Below are 20,767 nucleotides of genomic sequence, written 5' to 3' on the forward strand. Positions count from 1 at the left end.
GGCGAGAAAACAAGTTAGAACCCTTCCTGGGGCCTTGATTTCCTCTGCTTCACAAGGAGGAAGTGAAAATATGCATTTTCCCAGGGCAGGGAGCGTCTGAGGCCAGAGGACTTAAGCTTGCTATCTGAAGGGACTGGTTCTGCCTGCTTGGTAGGAGAGTCCGGGGCGCCTGGGTGGCTCAGTCAGTTAAGCATCCGACTTGAGCTCAGGTCATGATCTCACGGTCCGTGGGTTCAAGCCCCGCGTCGGGCTCTGTGCTGACAGCTCAGAGCCTGGAGCCTGCTTCAGATTCTGTGTTTCCCTCTCTCTCTGCTCCTCGTGCTCTCTCTCTCTCTCTCTCTCTCTCACTCTCTCTCTCTCTCTCTCAAGAAGGACTAAACATTAAAAGAGAGTCAGGCCAAGCTAGGGAGTTAGCTTAAGGAGTTTTGCCCGCACCTGACCGGGGAGAGTCCGTGAGCTTGAGCTGTTCTTCCCCAAATGCAGAAAGGAGAGGCCGTTTCAGAAAAGCACCTCACCATCTTTACAGCAGCCCCAACAGGCAGTTTTGCTGTTTGTGTGGATGATGTCTGGTGTGAGCGCTCATCACCTCTCAAAGCAGCACATCCTCCTTTTGGTACCTCTGACGGTTAGAAAGCCATTCTTTACCTAAGCCAGTCTCCCAGCCGCCAGGCGGCCACGTTCTAGGAGGTGTTGTCCAGAGTCGCGGTCAAGGGTGTTGGCATTAAAGGGAGACAAACCGGGGTTCATAAGCTGGCTGGCTCCACCACTTCTGGCTGGTGACCTTGGGCAATTAACGCACCCCTCTGAGCCCCAGGCACAGGAGTAACGTCAGGGCCTGCCTCACAGGATGGTATTGAAGACGGAAGGAGGTGGTACTTGGAAATTGCCCATCAGAAGGCCGGTGCTGTTCGTTTCTGTGCCACCCTACCTTTGCTAAGGACAGACCCTCAGGGCAGGATGGTGAGCTGGTCAAATGCACAGGCTCCGGAGCCACACGGCAGGGATTCCAAATGTGTCCCCGTCATCTCCTAGCTGTGTGATCTGGAAGAGGTCACCTGACCTCTCGGTGCTCCAGGTGCCTCCCCCATGAAAGGGGAATGATCATCGTTCACTGGGTCGCCGTGAAGATTAGGTGAGCTAAGTTCCTCGAAAAGTGCCTGGCAAGCAGCAGAAGCTGGTTGCACGCCCAGTTTAAGGAACGAGGTGAGTTTAACAAAGAGATATTTAGAGTCACATGAGCACTCCAGCAGGCCCATCTCTCGGCCTGGAGGGGCAGGAAGGGAACAGCTGTGGATCCAGAAGAGAAAGGGTTGTACGGAGGGGTCCTCCTGACGGGAGCTGGGACCCCCAACAGCCAACCCAGGGTGACCAGCAGGGGATAAATGCCCCGGCCTCTCTCTTCCCTCCCTCCAGCCTTCTGCTGGTGCCTCCCATCAGACAAACCCGACGAGGAGCCGGAGGGCAAGGAGGCCACTGATGTCGCCTACACAGGTCATTCTCCCAGGGCACAGAGCCGGGTGGAGGGTGACTGCGTCTGCAGGGGTGAAGAGAAAATACCCAGCAAAGCTATTTTTATTATTGAGTTAGACCATACAATACTGCCACTATGCAACATATTTGCCATATAAAAACAGCAAACTAATATGCTTAGCCAAATGTTCTGTTATTTGCATCAGTAGTCAATGAAGCAGGGTAGTTAGAAGGCTCATTTATACAAGACCCTGGTCTGCATCCCTGGATATTACACCTGCTGCCAGTGTGACCTTGACAAACTGAGGCCTCAGTCTCCTCGTCTGTAAAATGGGAATGCAAAAATGCTCTTCGGGTTTGAGGATGAGGCCTGCCGCCATCGTTTCAATGGATAGATGCTCCTCTCTGCTCTCTTTCGTACCCGGGGTACAGGCGGGGTCAGGATGGCACTTGCGGTCTGTGACGTGATGAGATTTAGGGCTGCAGATAAGTCAGTTCTAGCTGGGTTCTAATCAGAACGAGTTTCTTTGCAATTTAGGCCTGAGTGGCAGCCAGGGCCCATTAAGCTAAATGACTCGTTTTAATACGCAGACCTAGCTCGTGGCATCTTCCCGTTTGGGGCCCCCTGTGTCTGGGCATGCATGTGCAAACGCAGAAATCTGTCCCGAACCTTTCCTCTTTCCCTCGCACACCACAGCCTAGCTGGAGCAGAGATAAGCTGGGTTAACAACACAGCAAAGGCCAAGTTTCCACTTCATCAAAGAATCGGGTAATTGGCTGAGCTGTGCAGGGAGCCCTGGAGAGTGTTCCGTAACAGTGTCTGCTCTTTGTGCAGTACAGTGTTTGGGATTGTAGACTCAGGGTGCAGAGAGATTCATACCTCAGGGAAGGAAGGAAAGGTTTGGGGTACCCCTGCCCAGCAGGAGACATTCTCCCCCAGGAAGCTCAACTCTGGATGATCCTTCCTGCCTTTCGTGTGTGAATGCACACCCTGCTGTGATTTACTGGCTGCGTGTCCTTGGGCAAAGAACTTGACCTCTCTGGGCTTCAGTTTCCTGATCTGTAAAGCTGGGTAATAGAACATCGTGTTTCCTAGGATTGTTGTGGAGCTCAAACGAAGGGTTGCATGGGAAATGCTTCATGCAGTTCCTGGCCGGTAGGACACACAGACAGGGCGGATTAGGCTGTTCCAGTAACAAACAATCCCCAAGGTTTCACTGGCTGAAGCAACAGAGATTTCTTTCTCACTCATGGTTTCTGGGAATGGTGGGTTGATAGGTGTCTGCTCTGCCTTTGACCTGCCCCAGGGACCCAGGCTGAGGGGGGTTCCATCATCCATCCGCGCTTGTGAAGACAGGAAAAGGGGAATGTGGTGATGCATGCGCCGGCTTCAGTTTCCACCTGGGGATGTTTATTGGCCCGAACGGATCATGTGGCCTCTCCCGGCTTCCCAGGGAGAGGGAAGGACCATCCTATCACACGGTGGAAAACCAGAAACGTAGTCGTTGCACTGACGACAACCATTGCACTCAACAACCGACCCTTGCTTTAGTATGCTCCCTGTACTTACTCTGGCTTATTCTGGCTTCAAAAAGCCTGAGATATTTCCTTCTAGTGCCAAAGCTGGACTCCCATCTCTTTAGGAAAATGTCACTGAGATCATTGTTGTTAATAATAACATAAATTCATGAGAGCTCCCACTTGACGAGCGGGTGTTTCCTGCCGGGTCCTGAACCAGGAACTTCCCATGCATCGTCTCATTTAAGCCTCATGATAATTATGATCTGAGATCTAATTCGACAGATGAGGAACCTCCCTGAAGTTCAGGGATGGGGATATGCTTATCAGGCTGGTAGATGGCTGGATGGGCTTGGCCCCCAAGCCCATACCCTAAATCACCCTGCTGAACTGTCTGCTAAGAGCATGTGGTCTTAGCCTCTGGAAATATATATTTTTTAATTTTTAAATGTTTATTTATTTTTGAGAGACAGAGAGAGAGAGTGCAAGGGGGAGAGGGGCAGAGAGAGAGGGAGACACAGAATCCGAGGCAGGCTCCAGGCTCTGAGCTGTCAGCACAGAGCCCGACGCGGGGCTCAAACCCACAGACCGTGAGATCGTGACTTGAGCCGAAGTTGGATGCTTAACCGATTGAGCCACCGAGGCGCCCCTGCATCTTTAAATGCAAGCAGGGTTGCCTGGATGGACATTGCTTTGGGTGACAGGGGTGAATCACGGCCCCATCCTCTCTTTTCAGTCCTGTTTCCCCCCCTCCCCCCTGCCCTCCCATCACCCAAGTCTCCATTCCCATGAATTCCTCATATACCAGAGCCTGCCTGTTCCCATGGCATTTCTTTAGCACATTAACAGAGCTGAACATTTTCTAGACACACACAGACACAGCCTTTTCAGAGGAGGGAAGAGATTAGTCTTTGTTTTTAATTAATGCCAGCTCTCTCATCCTGGCTTTTAATACTGCCACCTCATTTGTCTTATTAAGTACTTAGTTTTGCTTTTAATTAGTGCTGTTTGTTGTCACTGAATTTTAATTGTCAGTGCAGGGTCTCAGCAGGCCTTGGTGAGGGTGCTTTACAAACGTTTCCTGTCCTCCTGCAAGGCCTGAGCTCGGGTGGCAGTGCTTCCAAAGCGGGGGGCGGGGGGGGGAGGGGGGCTCCAGGGGGTTGTTGAAGGCTGGTGTATTTCTCTCCAGGCCTTGGCCAATTCAGGCTGCCTTTGAGGTCCCCTTTTGCTCCAAGGTGGCTGGTCTGTGAAGACACATATTGCTCAGGAGGGTTGTAGTGGCAAAAATTCAATTCAAATTGACTTGAAAATTGAAAAAAAGGAGAAACATATTGGCTCATGGTGGCTAAAAAGGCCAGGAGGATACATTCAGGCGTGGCTGGATCCAGCATTCCAGTGCATCATCAGGAATCAACCTCTTTCCATCTCTCAGCTCTACTTTTATGCTTTGGCAGGCCTTTCCCACATGGTGGCAAAAGTGACCAGTGGCAGCTCCAAGCTTCTCTTCCACCAGCTGAGCAATCCCAATGGAAAGAGAATGCTTCTTTCCATATGGTTCCAGCAAAAGTTTAAGGGCAGGTCTTCATTGGTCCAGACTGGGTCATGTGCCTATCCCTGGACCAATCACTGTAGCCTATAGGGTGTAATACACTGATTGGCCAGGCAAGGGAAATTGGCCCACTTCTAGGGACCAGAGTGGATGAGCTCCTCTTAAGCGACACAGATTGATCGTGAAAGAGGGAGGGTTTCCCAAGGGAAAATTGCTGTTCCCCCCACCAAAGAGAAATGCCAAACAGGCAAAAATAAGGTGTCTCGATCCCAGATATCCACTGCAGTGTCTCACTCAAGCCTAAACAAACATCTGGAATTTACGTCTTTGTTCTGCTCCCCAGCCGTACCCTCAGATAACATTAGCAGTGACCTCCTTGCTTCCTACTTGAAAAGGAGTTTGGATTACGAGGTCCCCGCACGTGTGTTCACTCGTGAGCCCTCCCCAACAACACGGCAAGGCAAACATGACAGAGGTGGGCATTTTTATGTCTTCATTTTACAGATGCAAAAACTGAGGCCCAGAATGACTAAACAGAAAATAAAACGAACAGGGGAGCTAAGGTTGGATTCCCAGGCTCCGGGTCCAAGGCCGGCTGTTGCACCGTAACGATGGGCTGCTCTCTCGGTCAGCTTTTGGGGCATAACCAAGCCCCCCACAGTTGAGTGCCTTAGAACAACAACCATTCATTTATCTCACGATTGTTTAGGTCAGCGATTGGGTTGAGTTCAGCTGGGTGGTTCCTCTGGTCTAGGCCAGACTTGGATGACCTTGTCTGGGCTTGCTCACATCTGTGGCCAGCGTGCAGGTCGGGCTGGGAGTGGCTGGTTTACGACGGGGCGGCTGCAGCAGCGAGGATGACCGTGACCCTCACAACGGTGAGGGATAGACTCTCTGCCTGCCTTAAAACTCTCTAACAGGGGGACTGTCCCGTGGGCCTCTTCGAAGGCTCATGACAGGAATCATCCGTTATTGCTGTGTGGCTGTGGGAGAAGCATGTGGAGGTGATGGTGAGTTTCGTTTGTTTCAAGGCCAGGAGCACAAACGTGCCTGCGTCTCGAGTGTTACTCTGGCCTGTCTCTGTCCTTGTTTTAGGCACCAGCAGGCTCTGCAGGGAAGGAGCCAAGCAAGGCCTTACCGTTCCAGGCCTGTGGCCAGGTTCTGGGGAGCCTGGGGATGTCCCAGCTGGCTTCGGGAGCAAAGAGAAGCCGACGGCAGCCTGTAGGCGCTGGATGTAGCTGGCCGCATGAGGGACGCTGTAGCTCTGAGACACGGGGCTGGCGTGGCAAGGCGGGTGGGCAAGCGGAGCCGCGCCTGACTCCATCAAGTGTGGCTGATGGCATCTTTCCCCTTGCTGGCCCATGTCCTTGCCTCGGCGGGGATGTGTCGGAACCCTAAGACCCCGGCAAATAGTCAACGCTGGATGCGTGGTTGGGGCAGAGTAGAGATATTCAGCTCATTTCTCGGAGCTTTTCTTTGGCTTCCCCATCACTCAGAGTGGAAGCCCAAATGGTCCTCGTGATCTGACGTGCCCCCCTCCCTGCCCCCACTACTGCTGCGACCTCTGCTCCCACCTATCTTCCTCTCGCTCACTCCACTCCAGCCACTATGCGCTCCTTGTCATTTCTCCACGTTACCAGCGTATGCCCACCCCAGGGCCTTTGCACTTGCTTTCCCTCTGTTTGGAATGCTCTGCCTCCAATATTCACATGGCTCAGTCCATTACCCCCTTCAAGTCTTTGCTCAAATAACATATCTCACTGAAGCCTCCTCTGACTACTTACTAAAACTCACACTTCCCTTTCAATCACCAATCCCCCTTCTTGGTCTTGTTTTTCTAAAGTGCTCGTCACTAGCTGATGCCTTTTACATTTGAATTACTGCTTGGTTATCCTCTGGATTCCCCACTAAAAGTTAAGCTCCATGGGGGCAGCAATTTTCCTCTTTTTTGTTTGTTTGCTTTGATGTTGTATCCCCGGTGCCTAGAACAGTATCTGGCACACAGTAATAGATGTTCTATAAGTATTTTTTTGATTCTTCCTATTTCTTAACAGAAGCCGGCAATCTGTATTTTTAATTAAATCCCATGCTTTTAGAATATTGGCTTGATTTAACTTTTTCAAAAACACTGCATGGGCCAAACAAAACATATTTTCAGCCTGGACCCTGTTCCTGGAACCTCCCATTCACCCCCCGCCCCCACCATTTAAGGCCCTTGGTGTAAGTTGCATTTCCCACACCATCACATAGTCTGCGTGGTTTTTCTAGATTTCTAACTGAGCAGTGATAGGCCTGACTCAGGGAAAGAAGGGCGAGACAGGAAAAGACAGAGAGGGAGAACTGGTGGGGGCTGTCCAAGCTGGTGGCTGCGGGGTCTGCTGTGAAGCATCTGGCTTAATTCCAAGACTATGGGGCTGGGGGGCTGACCCATGGCATTGAATTACAGCTGTAGCTCACGTCAGTTCCCTGCTGTGCCCTGAAGGGCCTGTACAGCTCCCCTGCCAGCCCGGCCCAGCCCGAGGAGTCATGCGTGGACACTTGTGGCTAAATGGGCTTTAAGAGTTCCTTTCTCAGCTCATCGGAAACCGACAGAAGACCTGGAGATTTGGTGGTTCGAGGCACAGCTCCTGAGCAAACGGTGCTGACGGGAGCCAAGGAGAAGTAGGCAGAAACAAAATGCAAAGGGGGAGAGAGGCAAGGTTCTGGAATCTGGCCTCTCTGGGCTTGGGACAGAGTCTTCTGGCAGTTTCAGAAGCAAGGCGGCATACGGGTTAGGACCAAGCTGTGCGGGTGGGCAGATCTGGAACAGGCCTGGCTCTGCCGCTTACATGCAGGTTTATGGAGTGCCTACTGCACTCACTGAGCTTAGGTGAGGATTTATTTATTGAGCACCTACTGTATACCGCGTTCAGGACCGGCTGCAGAGCGAAAATGCAGGGCCCCCTGATCAACTATTGTTAAGAATCTCAAGATAGTGACAGCAGAGCATTAAGGCAAATTCTGGACCCTTCTAGGCCTGGAGCGCTGGGCAGCTGCCTAGGTTGTGGGCCCGTGAAGCTGGCCCTGCATGCATTGGACGTACAGTTATCGAACAAATTTGGACCCAGGCCCTGCTCTCATGGATCTTACAGAATAGGTGAAGAGACACACAGTAGATAAAGAAAAAATGATAATTGCAAATCATTATAAGTATTACAAATGAAACAAACAGTGACAGCAAGCAATGGGGTGAAAGGAGGTAACTTAGTGTAGTCAAGGAATGCTTCCTGAAGGAGGTGACACTTGAGCAGAGACCAGGGGAGCCTGAGAAGGAATTAGCCGCATGAGAGGAAGAGGAAGGTGTTATTATAAAGGCAGAGAGAACAGCAGAGGCAAAGGCCTGGTAGCTGGAAAAGCCAGCACGACCAGAGGGTGGTCAGAGATACGGGGAGGGTAGCAGGCAGAGGGTCATGACATTCCTTTCAAGTTACAGGGGAAGTCTTAACTCTTATGATGGACAGCCATTGGAGCGCTTTATTATTTTAAAATTACATTAAAAAAAGAAATGCTCACGGGCACCTGGGTGACTCAGTCAGTTAAGCGTCCAACTTTGGCTCAGGTCATGATCTCCCAGTGCATGGGTTCAAGCCCTGCATCGGGCTCTTCTCTAGCAGCTCGGAGACTGGAGCCTGCTTCGGATTCTGTGTTTCTCTCTCTCTCTCTGTGCCCCTTCCCTGCTTGTACGCTAGCTCTCTCTCTTTCTCTCTCTCAAAAATAAAAAAATAAACATTAGAAAAATAAATGTTCATTTATTTTTCCATAGCTAACATGTCCACACGGTTGCAAATACGAAGGGGCATGTTGTGAAAATCCTCCTTCCCAGCTCAGCTTCAGCGACGGTCCCCCTCCCCGGAGGCAAGCAATGTTGTGCTAGTTTCGTGCTAGTTCTTTACAGAGATACATGTATCTTACGCATGGATAACCACAAGTCACACGTGTGCACGTATCCTGCTTTGCCTTGTGCACACAGATGGTGCTCTTCGAGAACATCATCCTACGTCCTGGTCTTGACGACTAGGCAGTTTATCTTAGTGATGCATCCACGTCCATCATAAATAATCTCATTCTTTCCCACTGTGCAGTATTCCACTATCCAGAGGCACACCACGGGCTAGCCAGCGCTAAGTACCGGGCGTTTAGATTGCTTTGTTGAAACACTTTAAGCAGGACCTTGGGAAGCCCGCTTAAATGCATCGTGGCTCAGTTGCTCCCCTGTAAAATGGGATAAGAAGAACATCTATCTTGAAGGCTATTGTGAGGGCTGAACAAGATGAAACTTGAAAGGCACTTAGCACGTAGTAAGCCCTTGATATGTGAACAGCTGTTGCTGTTGTTGCTTTTATTGTTGAAAGCAGACTGTTCCTTGGAGTTTGCACCAGGACTGGGGAGTGGGGAGGTGGGGGGGAACCACCTGTGCCCAGGAAAAAGACTTGGAGCCTCTGGTTTCCGGGGAGGCAGTTAGTTTATGCTTTCTGAACTTGCAGCTGTAGGACTGGATCTAAGCCATGGCTTTGGCCTTGACCGAGCCAAAGTGTGTGATCTCTCAGCATCTCTAGGTAGGGGGCTGGTGGGGGAGGGTCTCAGCTTGTTTCTGAGGCTGACAGGTGGGCATACAGCCAGGAGCTGTCAGGATCCAATAATCTAAAGCCCAGGGAGGAATGTTCTGTAGGTGTGAACAGAGTAGTGATTAGCACATGGGTTTTGGAGAGAGCTCAAACCCTGAGTCTGCTTGTTGGTAGCTGTGTGGTTTTAAACAGGTGGCTTAACCACTCTGGACCTCAGTTTCTTACCTGTAAAATGTCACTTACCTGACAGTAGGCTTGTAAGGATTAAAGCAAATGACGAAGGTATGGAATTTTGCACATGGTAGGTGCTCAAGAAATGTTGGTCATCGTTGTTACATAAGCTATAGTCTAGGGGAAGTAGGAAGGGGGGATTATCTCACTGTGTGTCAGGGACCGTTGTAGATGCTGAAATTCATCAGCTCGGTGACACTGAGGTTCTGCGGGTCCTAGGGCAGAATCCTATGTAATGTATCTGACACAGGCATCTCTGTTTTTGCTCCTGGTGCCAATGGTTGGTTTCCCTCTGGGGCTTCTCCCTGGAGCTGCAGGCCTCCTGTCCACTGTGGTGATGGTTTCTCTGTAGTGTGCAATAGGAGAGGCAGGGGTCATCTGAAAACGTCAGAGGCTTTCTCCATTTCCGTTAACTCGCCCTCAAACCTGACATCGTGGCTGGACTTCCTGGGGCATCATCTGCAGGCAGGTAGGAGAGTGTCTTAGGCTCGCCTTTTGTCAGGTTAGAAGACAGCTAAGTAACATGATGAGCTTGGGGATCAGAACCCCGATTTCCTAAAATTCTACTCCCGCGTGAGGTCAAATACTCTAGAAGCAGAACCCGCGATGGGATTTTCTGGTACCAGTGATGACTCCGGGAAGCAGCGAGGGATGCCAGGCGAGGACGGGGCTTCAGCTGCAGTCTGGCCTCAGCCTGATCCCATGGGGAGCTCTGGAGCATGCTGGCACACGCTTGTCCCGCCTCGAGACAAAAAGTCTGTGCTTTTACATTGCCCCCTGCCCGTTATTCATTGGCTTTGGGCTGCACTCGGGGTGTCTGTGGGCAAGGCAGCTGCTTTTGTTGGCTGAGGGCAGTTCTCTGGAAAACGGTGCTGCCATAAGCCCTTAGCTGCTAACACTCCCAGAGGCTGGGGGTGGACGCCCCTCCTGTCAAGGACATCGGCAATGCGTGCTGTGCCCCCTCCCCTCCACCTGCATCTGTCCCCCCATCCCCCCAGCCACCGTCTGCCTGTGGACACGTGACCTCCTTTCTCTGGATGGCAAAGCTGAACTAACCAGTAGTGTCCAGGGTAGCTTCTGGCCTGGAGGACCGAGCTGGGTGCTTTCCGTGAATGATCTTGGACTTTGCAGGCAGACTTTTAATGGGAAATAAGCTCCTAGTGTGCATGACTGAATGCAGGAGAGGATGGGCCGCCAGGTTCCGCCTGGAGAGCAACAGCATTTGGAGATTAGAGTTCGTGGGCGGAGACCGTGTCACCCCTGTCCCAGCCCTCCCTGCTTCCTGGGGTCCCCCGAGGGCAGCACCACATCTCTGCTGCAAAGCAGGAGGCAAGGCATTCGAATGAATGTTTGGAGTCCCCGTCCGGGAGCAGCCGAGGAAGCCCAAAACCTGGGCCCGAGCAGGGGCCAGGGGTCCCGGGGGCCCAGGATGGCCTCACTCAGCAACTGACACAGACAATAACGAGACAAGTTTCTTTTCAGCAGATTCCCTTTGCACCAGGAGATGTCCCTTCTTTCTTCCTGCTTTCCAAGTGGAAACGGTGAAATGGTCGTATTAATCTGAGAAGATTATGTCGATCACAGGGGAGCAGACGAAATGGCTTTTCTGTAAGAGGCTTGCCTCCCATGTGTCCAGCCCTCGGCCCCCCTCTGGCTTCACGCACTCAAAGATTTAATAACTCCACGGGCTGCAGGATAGGAGAGAGAGTGCTCTCCCTGTTCCCCTCCCGACTTCCCAGCATCCCAGAAAACGAGGCCGTGTGGTGCCAAAACCTTCAGGGAAATCGGGACCCACGGGACACAGTGACCCACGTTCCGAAGTTTTTGTTTTTTAATTAATTAAATGTAATCTCCGTGGCCTCTCCCGCTTTGCCCTTTGGCCAGACCTGCGGGAGGGGGGCGGGGAGCCTCACAGAAGACATGAGCCTGGCTCAGTTGAGCTGGACTGCCTTAGTGTTGAAGGAGAGTCACGCATGCATTCAACAAATGTTTATTAAATGCCTTCTCTGCGCCAGGCGCTCTGTGAAGTGTTGGAGATTAAGAGAGAACAGAACAGAGTAAGTCCTGCAAGGGGCTTACGTTTTAGACATAAGAGAGGCAAACTCTAAGCAAATAAAGAAATAAGACATCCGATAAATTTGGGAAGGGATACGAGCTGTGAAGAAAAGGAAATCAGAGTAAAGGAAGCCAGAGTGGAGGACGTGGGGGAGGAGCTGTTTTAAATGGAGCAGTCGGGGAGGGCCCTTTGAGGGGATGACATTTGGGAACACACCTAAAGAAACGGCAGTGAGCCTGGCATATGGGCCTGGAGTTCCGGGCAGAGGGGGAGAGCAAGGAAGTGAGGGTTGGAAGAAGGGCAGAGAGGCCTGGGGGGGGGGGGCGCGGGGGGCTGCGTAGGGAGCAAGAGGAGAGTGGGGGGTAGAGTTAGAGAAGGAGGTCACAAGGAGCCAAGGTCATGCCAAGGAGTGTAGATTTTATTCTGGGAGCAATAGGGAGCCATTGAAGACTTCTGAGCAAAAGAGTGACATGGGCTGACTTACTGTATTTGAGGTAGGAAGGGAAGGGACATAAAGTGCAGACACGGCTTTTGCAGGTGTATGTACCTGTTTAATGACCACCCAGATCAAGCTACAGAACATTTTCATCCTACAGAGGCCCCTCCCCAGCTGCCCCTCCCCAGCCCCCAAGTTAGCAATGGATTTGCTCTGATTTCTACAGTCATCAAATAACTTTGTCTCTTCTTAACTTCCATGAAAGCCACCGTCATATAGCGTGTTCTCTTTTGCTGCTGGCCTCCTTCATAAAATATGGTGTCTTGAGATGTGTCCCTATCGGTGCATACATCAGGAGTTTGTCTTTTATTGCAGACCAGCATCCCACTGCATGAACAGACCACACGGATCTATCTACTCTCCTGTCGATGGGCATTTGGATTGTTTCTAGGTTTTAGCTGTTGTGGATCAAGAAGCTGTGAACATTCTTGTACATGCTTAGAACGTGAGCATTTTCTCCTTGGGTGTAATCCTAAGAGCCGCACTCGTGAACCGTAGGGGGAGGTGAACGTCCACAGCTTTAACGGGCCTGCCAGCTTCCCAAAGTGATGGTCCCACCCTCCCCCCACTTCACTGAGATAAAATTCACATATCATAACAATTCACCCTTTGCAATGAATTTTAGAACATTCTCATTGCCCCCCAAAGAATCCCCGTGCCCCAAAGCCATCACCTCCTAGTCCCCCCCCACCCTCCCCAGCCCCTGGCAACCGAAATCTATTTTCCGCCTCTGTAGGTTTGGATGTTTCTTCCAAATGGAAACACACGATATGGCGTCTTTCACTCAGCACCCTGTTTTCAAGGTTCATCCGCGTGGCGCATGTCAGAACCTCTTTCCTTTTTTACGGCTGCATAACCTTCCATCGCATAGACCACACCACATCTTGTCTGTACGCTCATCAGCTGGTGAATACGGAGTCATTCCCACTCTTTGGCTGTTACGAATGATGCTGCTACGGGCATCCGCGTACACGTTTTTGGGTGAACCTATGTTTTCATCTCCCCTGGGCGGGTCGATACTTAGGTGTGGAATTGCTGGATCCCACAGTAGCTCTGTGTTTCGCCGTGGGGTGCTGTTTTTACAAGCTGTGAGTTGTGTTTGTAAAGATCTCCCTGGCCGCTGTGTGGAGCGTGGACTGAAGAAAGCCAAGGGTATGGGAGCAGGGGGGCTGTGGAAGAGGCCACCACAGTAAGCCGGGCGGAGATAGCGGTGGTTTGGATCACCACAGCGGTGAGCCAGGCGGAGAGCAGTGGACAGATTCTGGATCCATTGTGAAGATCAAACCGACGTGATTTTCGGATGGGTCGGGTGTTAAAAGTATTTTTTTTTTTAAAGCCAGGATTGACTTCAGGGTTGTGGACCTCAAAGCTGGCCAAGGCCAAGGTGACTGGCAAATGAGTCAGATGACACCCTCTGGTGGAAAGACCCTGGACTGGAATCAACAACTCTGACCCTCCCCCTGCTGGACACGTGGCCTTGAGTTAGTGAAGAAGGGGGATGTGGGTTTTAGGAAGAAGGCTCTTGGCTCCGATCCATTTCTGCCTCTAGGGAGCTGTGACTTCCGGAAGGAACTTTCCCTCTTGGGGCCTGGGTTTCTCCATCTGGGAAGTGGAGAAGCTGGGTGACGTGCCGGTCTTCTCTGCATCTCCCGGAGTGCTTGGCGTAGAGTAGGGACTTCAGAAAGAGCGGCTGGATAACTGGGTGATGTCCGGGTTAATGTTTTCCAGGAGCACCGAACTTCCGCCATGACCGACACCGTGTTCAGCAACAGCTCCAGCCGTTGGATGTGTCCCAGTGACCGACCCCTTCAATCAGAGTAAGTCCCTGCGTCTTCCTGGGAGTGGCTTCTGTGGGGTCAGTGGGGTCCTGATAGTCCTACACCTGAAGGAAGAGAGGAAAAGCAAGGAAAGGAACAGAATTTCCTTCCGTGGGGTGAGGGGGGAAAAAACACCCGGTGGGGGTATTGTCATGGAAACCTCTTCACCGATTTTACTGCTTCGCAAGGTTGGAAGAACAAGATGAAATTTTGTTTTTTTTTTGTTTTTTTTTGTTTTGTTTTTTTTTTTTTTCAACATTTTTTATTTTTTATTTTTGGGACAGAGAGAGACAGAGCATGAACGGGGGAGGGGCAGAGAGAGAGGGAGACACAGAATCGGAAACAGGCTCCAGGCTCCGAGCCATCAGCCCAGAGCCTGACGCAGGGCTCGAACTCACGGACCGCGAGATCGTGACCTGGCTGAAGTCGGACGCTTAACCGACTGAGCCACCCAGGCGCCCCAAAATTTTGGGGCGCCTGGGTGGCTCAGTCGGTTAAGCGTCCGACTTCAGCTCAAGTCATGATCTCATGGTTTGTGAGTTCAAACCCCGCGTCAGGCTCTGTGCTGACGGCTTGGAGCCTGGAGCCTGCTTTGGATTCTGTGTCTCCCGCTCTCTGCCTTGTCTCTGCTTGTACTCTCTCTCTCTCTGTCTCTCAAAAATAAATAAACGTTAAAAAAAAAAACAAGGTGAAATTTGGAACTCCATACCACATATTAGAGGTGGCACGGTGGAGTGGTTAGAGCACTGACCCAACAGTTAAAATCAGACTTGGTTCTGCTTCTAGATCTGAGCTCGTTTACTGTGCGATCATAGGCAAATCTCTTCCCCTCTCTGGGCCTCAGTTTCCTCATCAGTCAAATGAGGAGGTTGGACTAGATCACAGGCTGCAAACGGGCCGCCCGCCGACTGTGACTTTGCAACCATGTTTTTTTGTTTGTTTGTTTGTTTTCACTGTCTGGTTTTGGCCTGATTATTTAAAAATTGGGAAATTTTGCATAAAAGTAACGTCATATTCTGTATGCAGTAATTATTATACCTGAATAAGGGATGTATTAGATCTGTGCCAAACTGGCTCATGAGAGCTGATAAATTTGGGGGCGTTTTGCAAGCCTGTTATTAAACACAGTCATTAAAAATTAAGTTTATAATGTTACCATTAAATTATGTTAAACACAAAGGATATAAATACTCAAAATTAATCACTTAACTATTTTACTATATTTTGTTATTCTCTGTGTTATGTCACATATGTTTTATTTTGAGAGAGAGAGAGAGAGAGAGAGAGAGAGAGAGAGAGAATCCCAAGCAGGCTCCACACTGTCAGTGTAGAGATCATGACCTGAGCCCAAGTCAGATGCTTGACTGAACGAGCCACCCAGGCGCCCCCATTAAACCCGTGTATCTAATGCTATGCTTCTGCATATCTCTTCCCAATTTTGCATTCAGTGGGGCTTTTTCTCCACTGTTAAATTGTCTGTGGAGGGTTCACCAGCACACCACTGCCTGTAGAGCCTGACAACCTACGTCTGTTGTTTATCATTCCTGTAGGCTTTCGCTCACAATGGCTTCTTTGAATGCTTGGTAGTTTTTTACTGTGAGTTCAATCTGTGAGAATCCTGGGGATCGACTTCGGGGATATCTCTCTTCGGAAGGATTAACATTCTTGCTTCTGCCAGGATTCAGGGGAGTCACTCCCCCAGGATGGCGTTAGCTCCCTCGGAGGGTCCTGGCTCAACGTCCTCCCGGGTCTCAGATTGAGCTTCTCCGCCTGTTAGGGGCGTAAGGTCAGACTCTGGAACACAGTGCTGGTATTCGCATCGGCTTACTGCTCACAGCTCGCTGTCCTAGATTCAGTTTGCTTTGTCTTCTTTCTCTTTTTTTTTCAAAAAAACGCCTTCTAGAGTATGAATATGTACCTTCAACAGTACACGTTTGAAGTCCAGTTTGACCATTGGAAGAACGTGAAGGTATCACAGTAGTCAAGATAATGAACAAATCCCTACTTCCCCAGTGTTTCCTTGTGCCTCTTCCTCCCCCCACCCCAACCCCCCCGTCTCCAGGTAATTGCTAACCTTTCTGTAATTATAACATTAGTTTATGTTTTCTAGAATTTCACGCAAGTGGAATCATACAGTGTGAACTCTTTTTTGGGAGATGTCTCCCTTCTTTTTCATGATCCATTCGTCTTGTTCCAAAACACCCATATTGTTGTGCGGGTCAATAGCTTGTTCCTTTTTATTACTGAATTCTATCTCATTGTGTGGCGATACCACAATTTGTTTATCCGTTTGTCTCCTGATGGACTCTGGGCTGTTTCCAGTCTGGGGCTGGGACACATAAAGCCTCGTAGAGAGATGCTTTGCTCTCGCTTGGGTCATCACCTAGGAGCAGGCTCCCGTACTCGCGTGATAGGTATGTGCTGAACTTCTTACAAAGCTGCCAGGCTGTTTTCCAAGTTGGCTGCACCATTTTACACCAGAAGGCGTATGAGAATTCTAGCTTCTGTGCCTTCTCCTCACGGCCCTTGACGTGGCCGGTCTTTCCAACGTTAATCATTCTAGTGTGCGCACAGCGGCATTTCCTCGTGCTTTTCACTTGCGTTTCCCTACCGACTAATGGTGCTGAACCCCCTCTTACGTAACGCTTGCCTTTCACATAACCTCTTTGTTGAAGTGTCTGTTCAAATCTTTTTTCCATTTTAAAATCAGGGCATTCACCTTCTTACTAAATTTTGCAAGCTTTTTTTCCCATATGCTATAGATAAGAGTCCTGTTTTTGGATACACATTGTTGCAAGAATTTTCTCTTGGCTCTGACTTGCCTTTTCTTTTTCATAACAGAAGCATTTAAGTTTTCATTTTGACCAAGTCTGTTGTGTTTATTTGCGTGGCAAGGGGAAGTGGTGTTAGAGAATTCCCCTAACTTTATAGCAATCCCAGAACTGCATTAAAAAAAAGGGGGGGGGTCTGCTCTAATTTATCTAGGACCTAATTATGCATTGATGAAGGGTCTTTCTGAGTATTTAGTCCACGCCTATTCTCTGAAGCAAAAGCCCCCGTCTGCTTACTTCTGTCCAAAACCTCCAGTTCTGTGAGTTTTACAGTTTTGAAGACACTATGGAACTTTTCCAAAGGAAACGTCTATTCTGCCAAGCCCTTCCCATGGTGTTCTCTTGGAGCCAAAGTTACTTTGCAGAGAACATTCCATCGGCCAAAAAATTGTGTTTCTGGAAGATAAACAGTTGCCGGAGGGTGGATGAGGGTAAAATATTTATTTTATTTAGGAAATGCCAGTTAATTAAAATACCATCCATCAGAGTTTACTTTTAGTCAATATGAAGCCAAACAATTTGCCCTACAATTAAATTAAAATTATTCCAACAGTCTGGATGCAGTTTTCTTAAAGTGCTCCTGGGCTCTTCTGTGAAACGTCTTGGCATTCTGCATGCATCCGGCTGCCTTGATTGCTTCTACGTTTCCTTCACATATTAAAATTATTTTTCAAATAAATACTAATGGGTGAATTGTAGACATCACACTTGCTACTTAGTTTGCTACAGCTAATGCAGATGTTTCTAAAGTCTTTCTCTGGGAAATTAAGAAATCCAGTCTTGCTTCACTTCTGGCTAGCCAGAGACACTTACTATTTTTGTGATTTTCAAACGCTTTTGTGATTTTCAAATGCCTCCCTCTCTCAGCCTCCTTGAATCTAATGACAACGTTTGAGGCACAATTGTGATTGTGGTTGAAAGACGGGAACACATCTGCTTCTTGCTTGGGTACGTTCAGCTCTCTACACGTGGGGAGAAACGCTGGTGTCCAAAAGTTCTATTTCTCTGTAGTTTTCAAGTCTGCAAGGCAGAGAGTACCAGAGATCAGTGGTGGAAACTGAGGCACCAAGGGAGGCTATGACATGCCTACAATTGCTCACCTAGTAAATAGAGATGCTGGTCTTCTTTCTAGAGTGGAAGAACTGACTTTCCCCAGCTGGAACATTGCAAACGAATGACCCACGGAGGGTTCAGGGCTCACTGCCCTACCTCAGTGCGCTCTCTGTCCCCCAGGATGACGTTGGCCATGCTATCATTAGGCGATTTCTCTTTAGTACCAAAATCCATTATTCAATTACATAAATGGTCGGCTCAGTTAATAAGCTGAACTGATTAGTCATTTTAATCAAAGCGAAGGATTTTACAACCCTTCTTTGCAGCAGCCTTTTTCAGATGTGCTGAAATAAGGTAATAATGACTGGAAGTGTTTTTGGAAAATGTTTTGGAAACCAAAGCCAAACAGAAGTAGGTCATTGCAATTTAAACTCTGTGGTTGTTGTTGAGGCTCCTGGATGGTTCGGTCAGTTAAGCATCTGACTCTTGGTAACAGCTCAGGGCCTGATCTCACGGTTGTGAGTTCAAGCCCCACATCAGGCTAGCTCAGAGCCTGCTTGGGATTCTCTCTGCCACTCTCCCGCTCACACACACACTCTTTCTCTCTCGAAATAAAGTAATAAACATTTAAAAAGACACTTTATCTAAAAAAGTCAACTCTGTAGTGGTTGCATCCAGGGTTGGTATTTTATGAGATTTGTTTCCTTAACTTTATTCATTTTTTCTCTCTCTCCTTTCTTTGCCTTCCCTCAGTGATAAAGAACAGTGAGTATTTTGATACTTTAATTTTTCCACAGACTGAATTTTGTCTCTTCTCTGTTCAAATTAGCTGACCCCCAAAGAGAGCTGGTTAAAAAAGGAACTAGCAAGTTTTACACGTCTTAAAAAAAAAAAAATCCAAGTTTCTGGAGAAAAAAATTAGGAAATTACAAAAAACTGTCTTGGTAAAAGGATAGAAAGCATTCCTTCGGAGAGCCCTCACTGTCATTCTTCTTAGTGATCTGCGGGATTCCAGCCAGCTTACTGACCCCTCTGTGCCCGTTTCTGCAGCCTTTGCCTGGGAACATCGTTCTCAGATAAAGACAATGGTCACTCACATAACTGCTATCACTAATAAAAGGTGATGAGGAACAGAACAGAGCCTTTGGGAAGTTACGTGCCACACATGTGGTCTCTGTCACCTCATGGGAGGTCAGTCTGGGTTCCCAGTGAGGCGCCTTTGACGCGGAGGTCCTATCCCTGCTTACGTCTGTGTTTTAAATTGGATTCATTTCCTCAATATGCATGACAGATTGAACACCGAGTCCAATAAATGAACAGTCAGGCCGCAAAGCAGCCTGGGCTTCCGTTGTGTGTGCACGTTGAACCAGGAGCAGAGCATCAGGTCTGGCACCAGAAAACCCAGGTCTGAGTCCTGGTCTGGTGCTCAGTTTCAGGGTGGCCTTGAGTGATGCCCTTCGCTTCCTTGAATCCTGGCTCCCTCCTTTGTAAAATAGGAATGATCACCCTGCCCTTCCTTCCTCTTCGTGTGGTGGTAGGATCAAATGAGATGTACAGGAAAGCTTTGTAAACTGTAAGGCACCAAGCAAAATCAGAGGCATGTGTGAATTACAACCTTGCCTTACCTTTGTGTGTATATATACACTGTGTTTATGTGCGGGGTGTGTATATTGTACAGCTTTTTTGGACCTAAATGACCATATCATCATACCCAGAATCCTTAGAAGTTTTCTTAACACTGATAAACACTTAACTAGATGACCTGGGGAAATTCTTTCCTGCTTTCCTGACCCTGACCACCCCCCCTCCCTATCTGTCAAATGGGGACTTTGAACAAGCTGATCACTAAAGACCATTTGAATGTCCTACAGTCTGATGTTGGCTGATAAGACTCTGGCCACACAAAATCTGCTTTTGATGAATATCACGAGTATATTATTCAGACATGTAGGGAGAGATGCTGAGACGTTGTCAGAGCGTAAATATGAACATCACAAGAGAGGTTCATGACTCCAGAGGGTACTCCTCTGAGTGCTGCAAGTCGAAAGGTAGGGTATGTGCTCATTCTGTCTCCCTCCTTCCTTCACCCCTTCCCTCCTCCCTTCCTCCCCTTCTCCCTTGCTCCCTTCTTCTCTTCCTTCCTTAACAAATCCTCACCAAGTTCCCACCACATGTCAAACACTGTGCTTAGTACTAGGGATACAGGCATAGCCAAAGTATGAGTATGGATCCAGGGGGGTCTACAAACAAATAAATAGCCAGTCAGCAACAAATACCCAAGCGTGCAAGGAACTGTCATAGCAGAATCACAGTGAGCCTTGGGAATGCAAGGAGAGGCACATAACCCAGACTTGGTGATCCTGATAGGGGAGTTCCTGGAAGAGGTGATGTGGAAACTGAGACCAGGTGACAGAGGAGCAAGATGGAGAAGAGACAGAGGAGTTCCAGGTAGAGGAACAGCGTGTGCAAAGTCCAAATGTGAGAGGCGGCATGGAAATTTAGAAGAACTGAGTAGAACTCAGTCTGGCTTAAAAGATTAGCGGGAACTTGAGATTCCCTTAGCAGTCTAAAGGGGGTAGGAGGAACCTGAGCATCCTTTCTGTACCCCCTTCAGTCTAGTAGGGGTGAATTTCATCCAGAAGCGCCTTTAGGCCGGCAGGGCCTATGTAAAACATTCCATGGCATTCCATGGTGTAGCCGCCCCTCCTTCCCCATCCTTTCCTCCAGGATTCATTAAAACCTCATTCACTGAGCTGTAAAGAGACTTCCTGCCGACACCTGCCGGTGTTGGCATCCTGGGGGACAGGGGGGTGGAGAAGAAGTAAGAAAGGAAAGAAAAAGGATTAATTTTCTGCACACCGCTGCTATTTAATGTTTCGGAGCCCTCGTGCCCTGACAGCACTTGCCTCGTCCTACTCCTTTTGGGAATTATAATTTATTAATAGAGACATCTGGTGGGTATTTATTATGTGACTATTGTGTGCATGAAATGAAGAATCAAGGTGGGAGGCCAAAAGGAGGTGGGCGTCTGGATTTTGCAGTATTTCAGGGAGCGACATGTGTGAAGGGCTTCTACCAGCAGTCAGGACGGATCTCCTCTGTGTTGGGGGCCCTGGGTGTTGGCTGTGGCGGGAGGGCTCCT

General features: G+C 49.2%; 1 protein-coding gene across 1 annotated transcript in view; it reads left to right on the forward strand.

Annotated features, from left to right (window-relative positions):
• Positions 1–20,767, forward strand: part of RPH3A (rabphilin 3A) — a 274,290-nt gene that overhangs the window by 194,641 nt on the left and 58,882 nt on the right. Inside the window, exons 2-3 of the mRNA XM_053902042.1 lie at positions 13,653–13,741; positions 18,379–18,390. Of these exons, the coding sequence (XP_053758017.1) occupies positions 13,653–13,741; positions 18,379–18,390 (101 nt within the window). The remainder of the gene's footprint in view (positions 1–13,652; positions 13,742–18,378; positions 18,391–20,767) is intronic.

Source organism: Panthera pardus, unplaced genomic scaffold, assembly GCF_024362965.1.
Source record: "Panthera pardus isolate Hobbes unplaced genomic scaffold, ASM2436296v1 HiC_scaffold_15, whole genome shotgun sequence".
Lineage (NCBI taxonomy): Eukaryota > Metazoa > Chordata > Mammalia > Carnivora > Felidae > Panthera > Panthera pardus.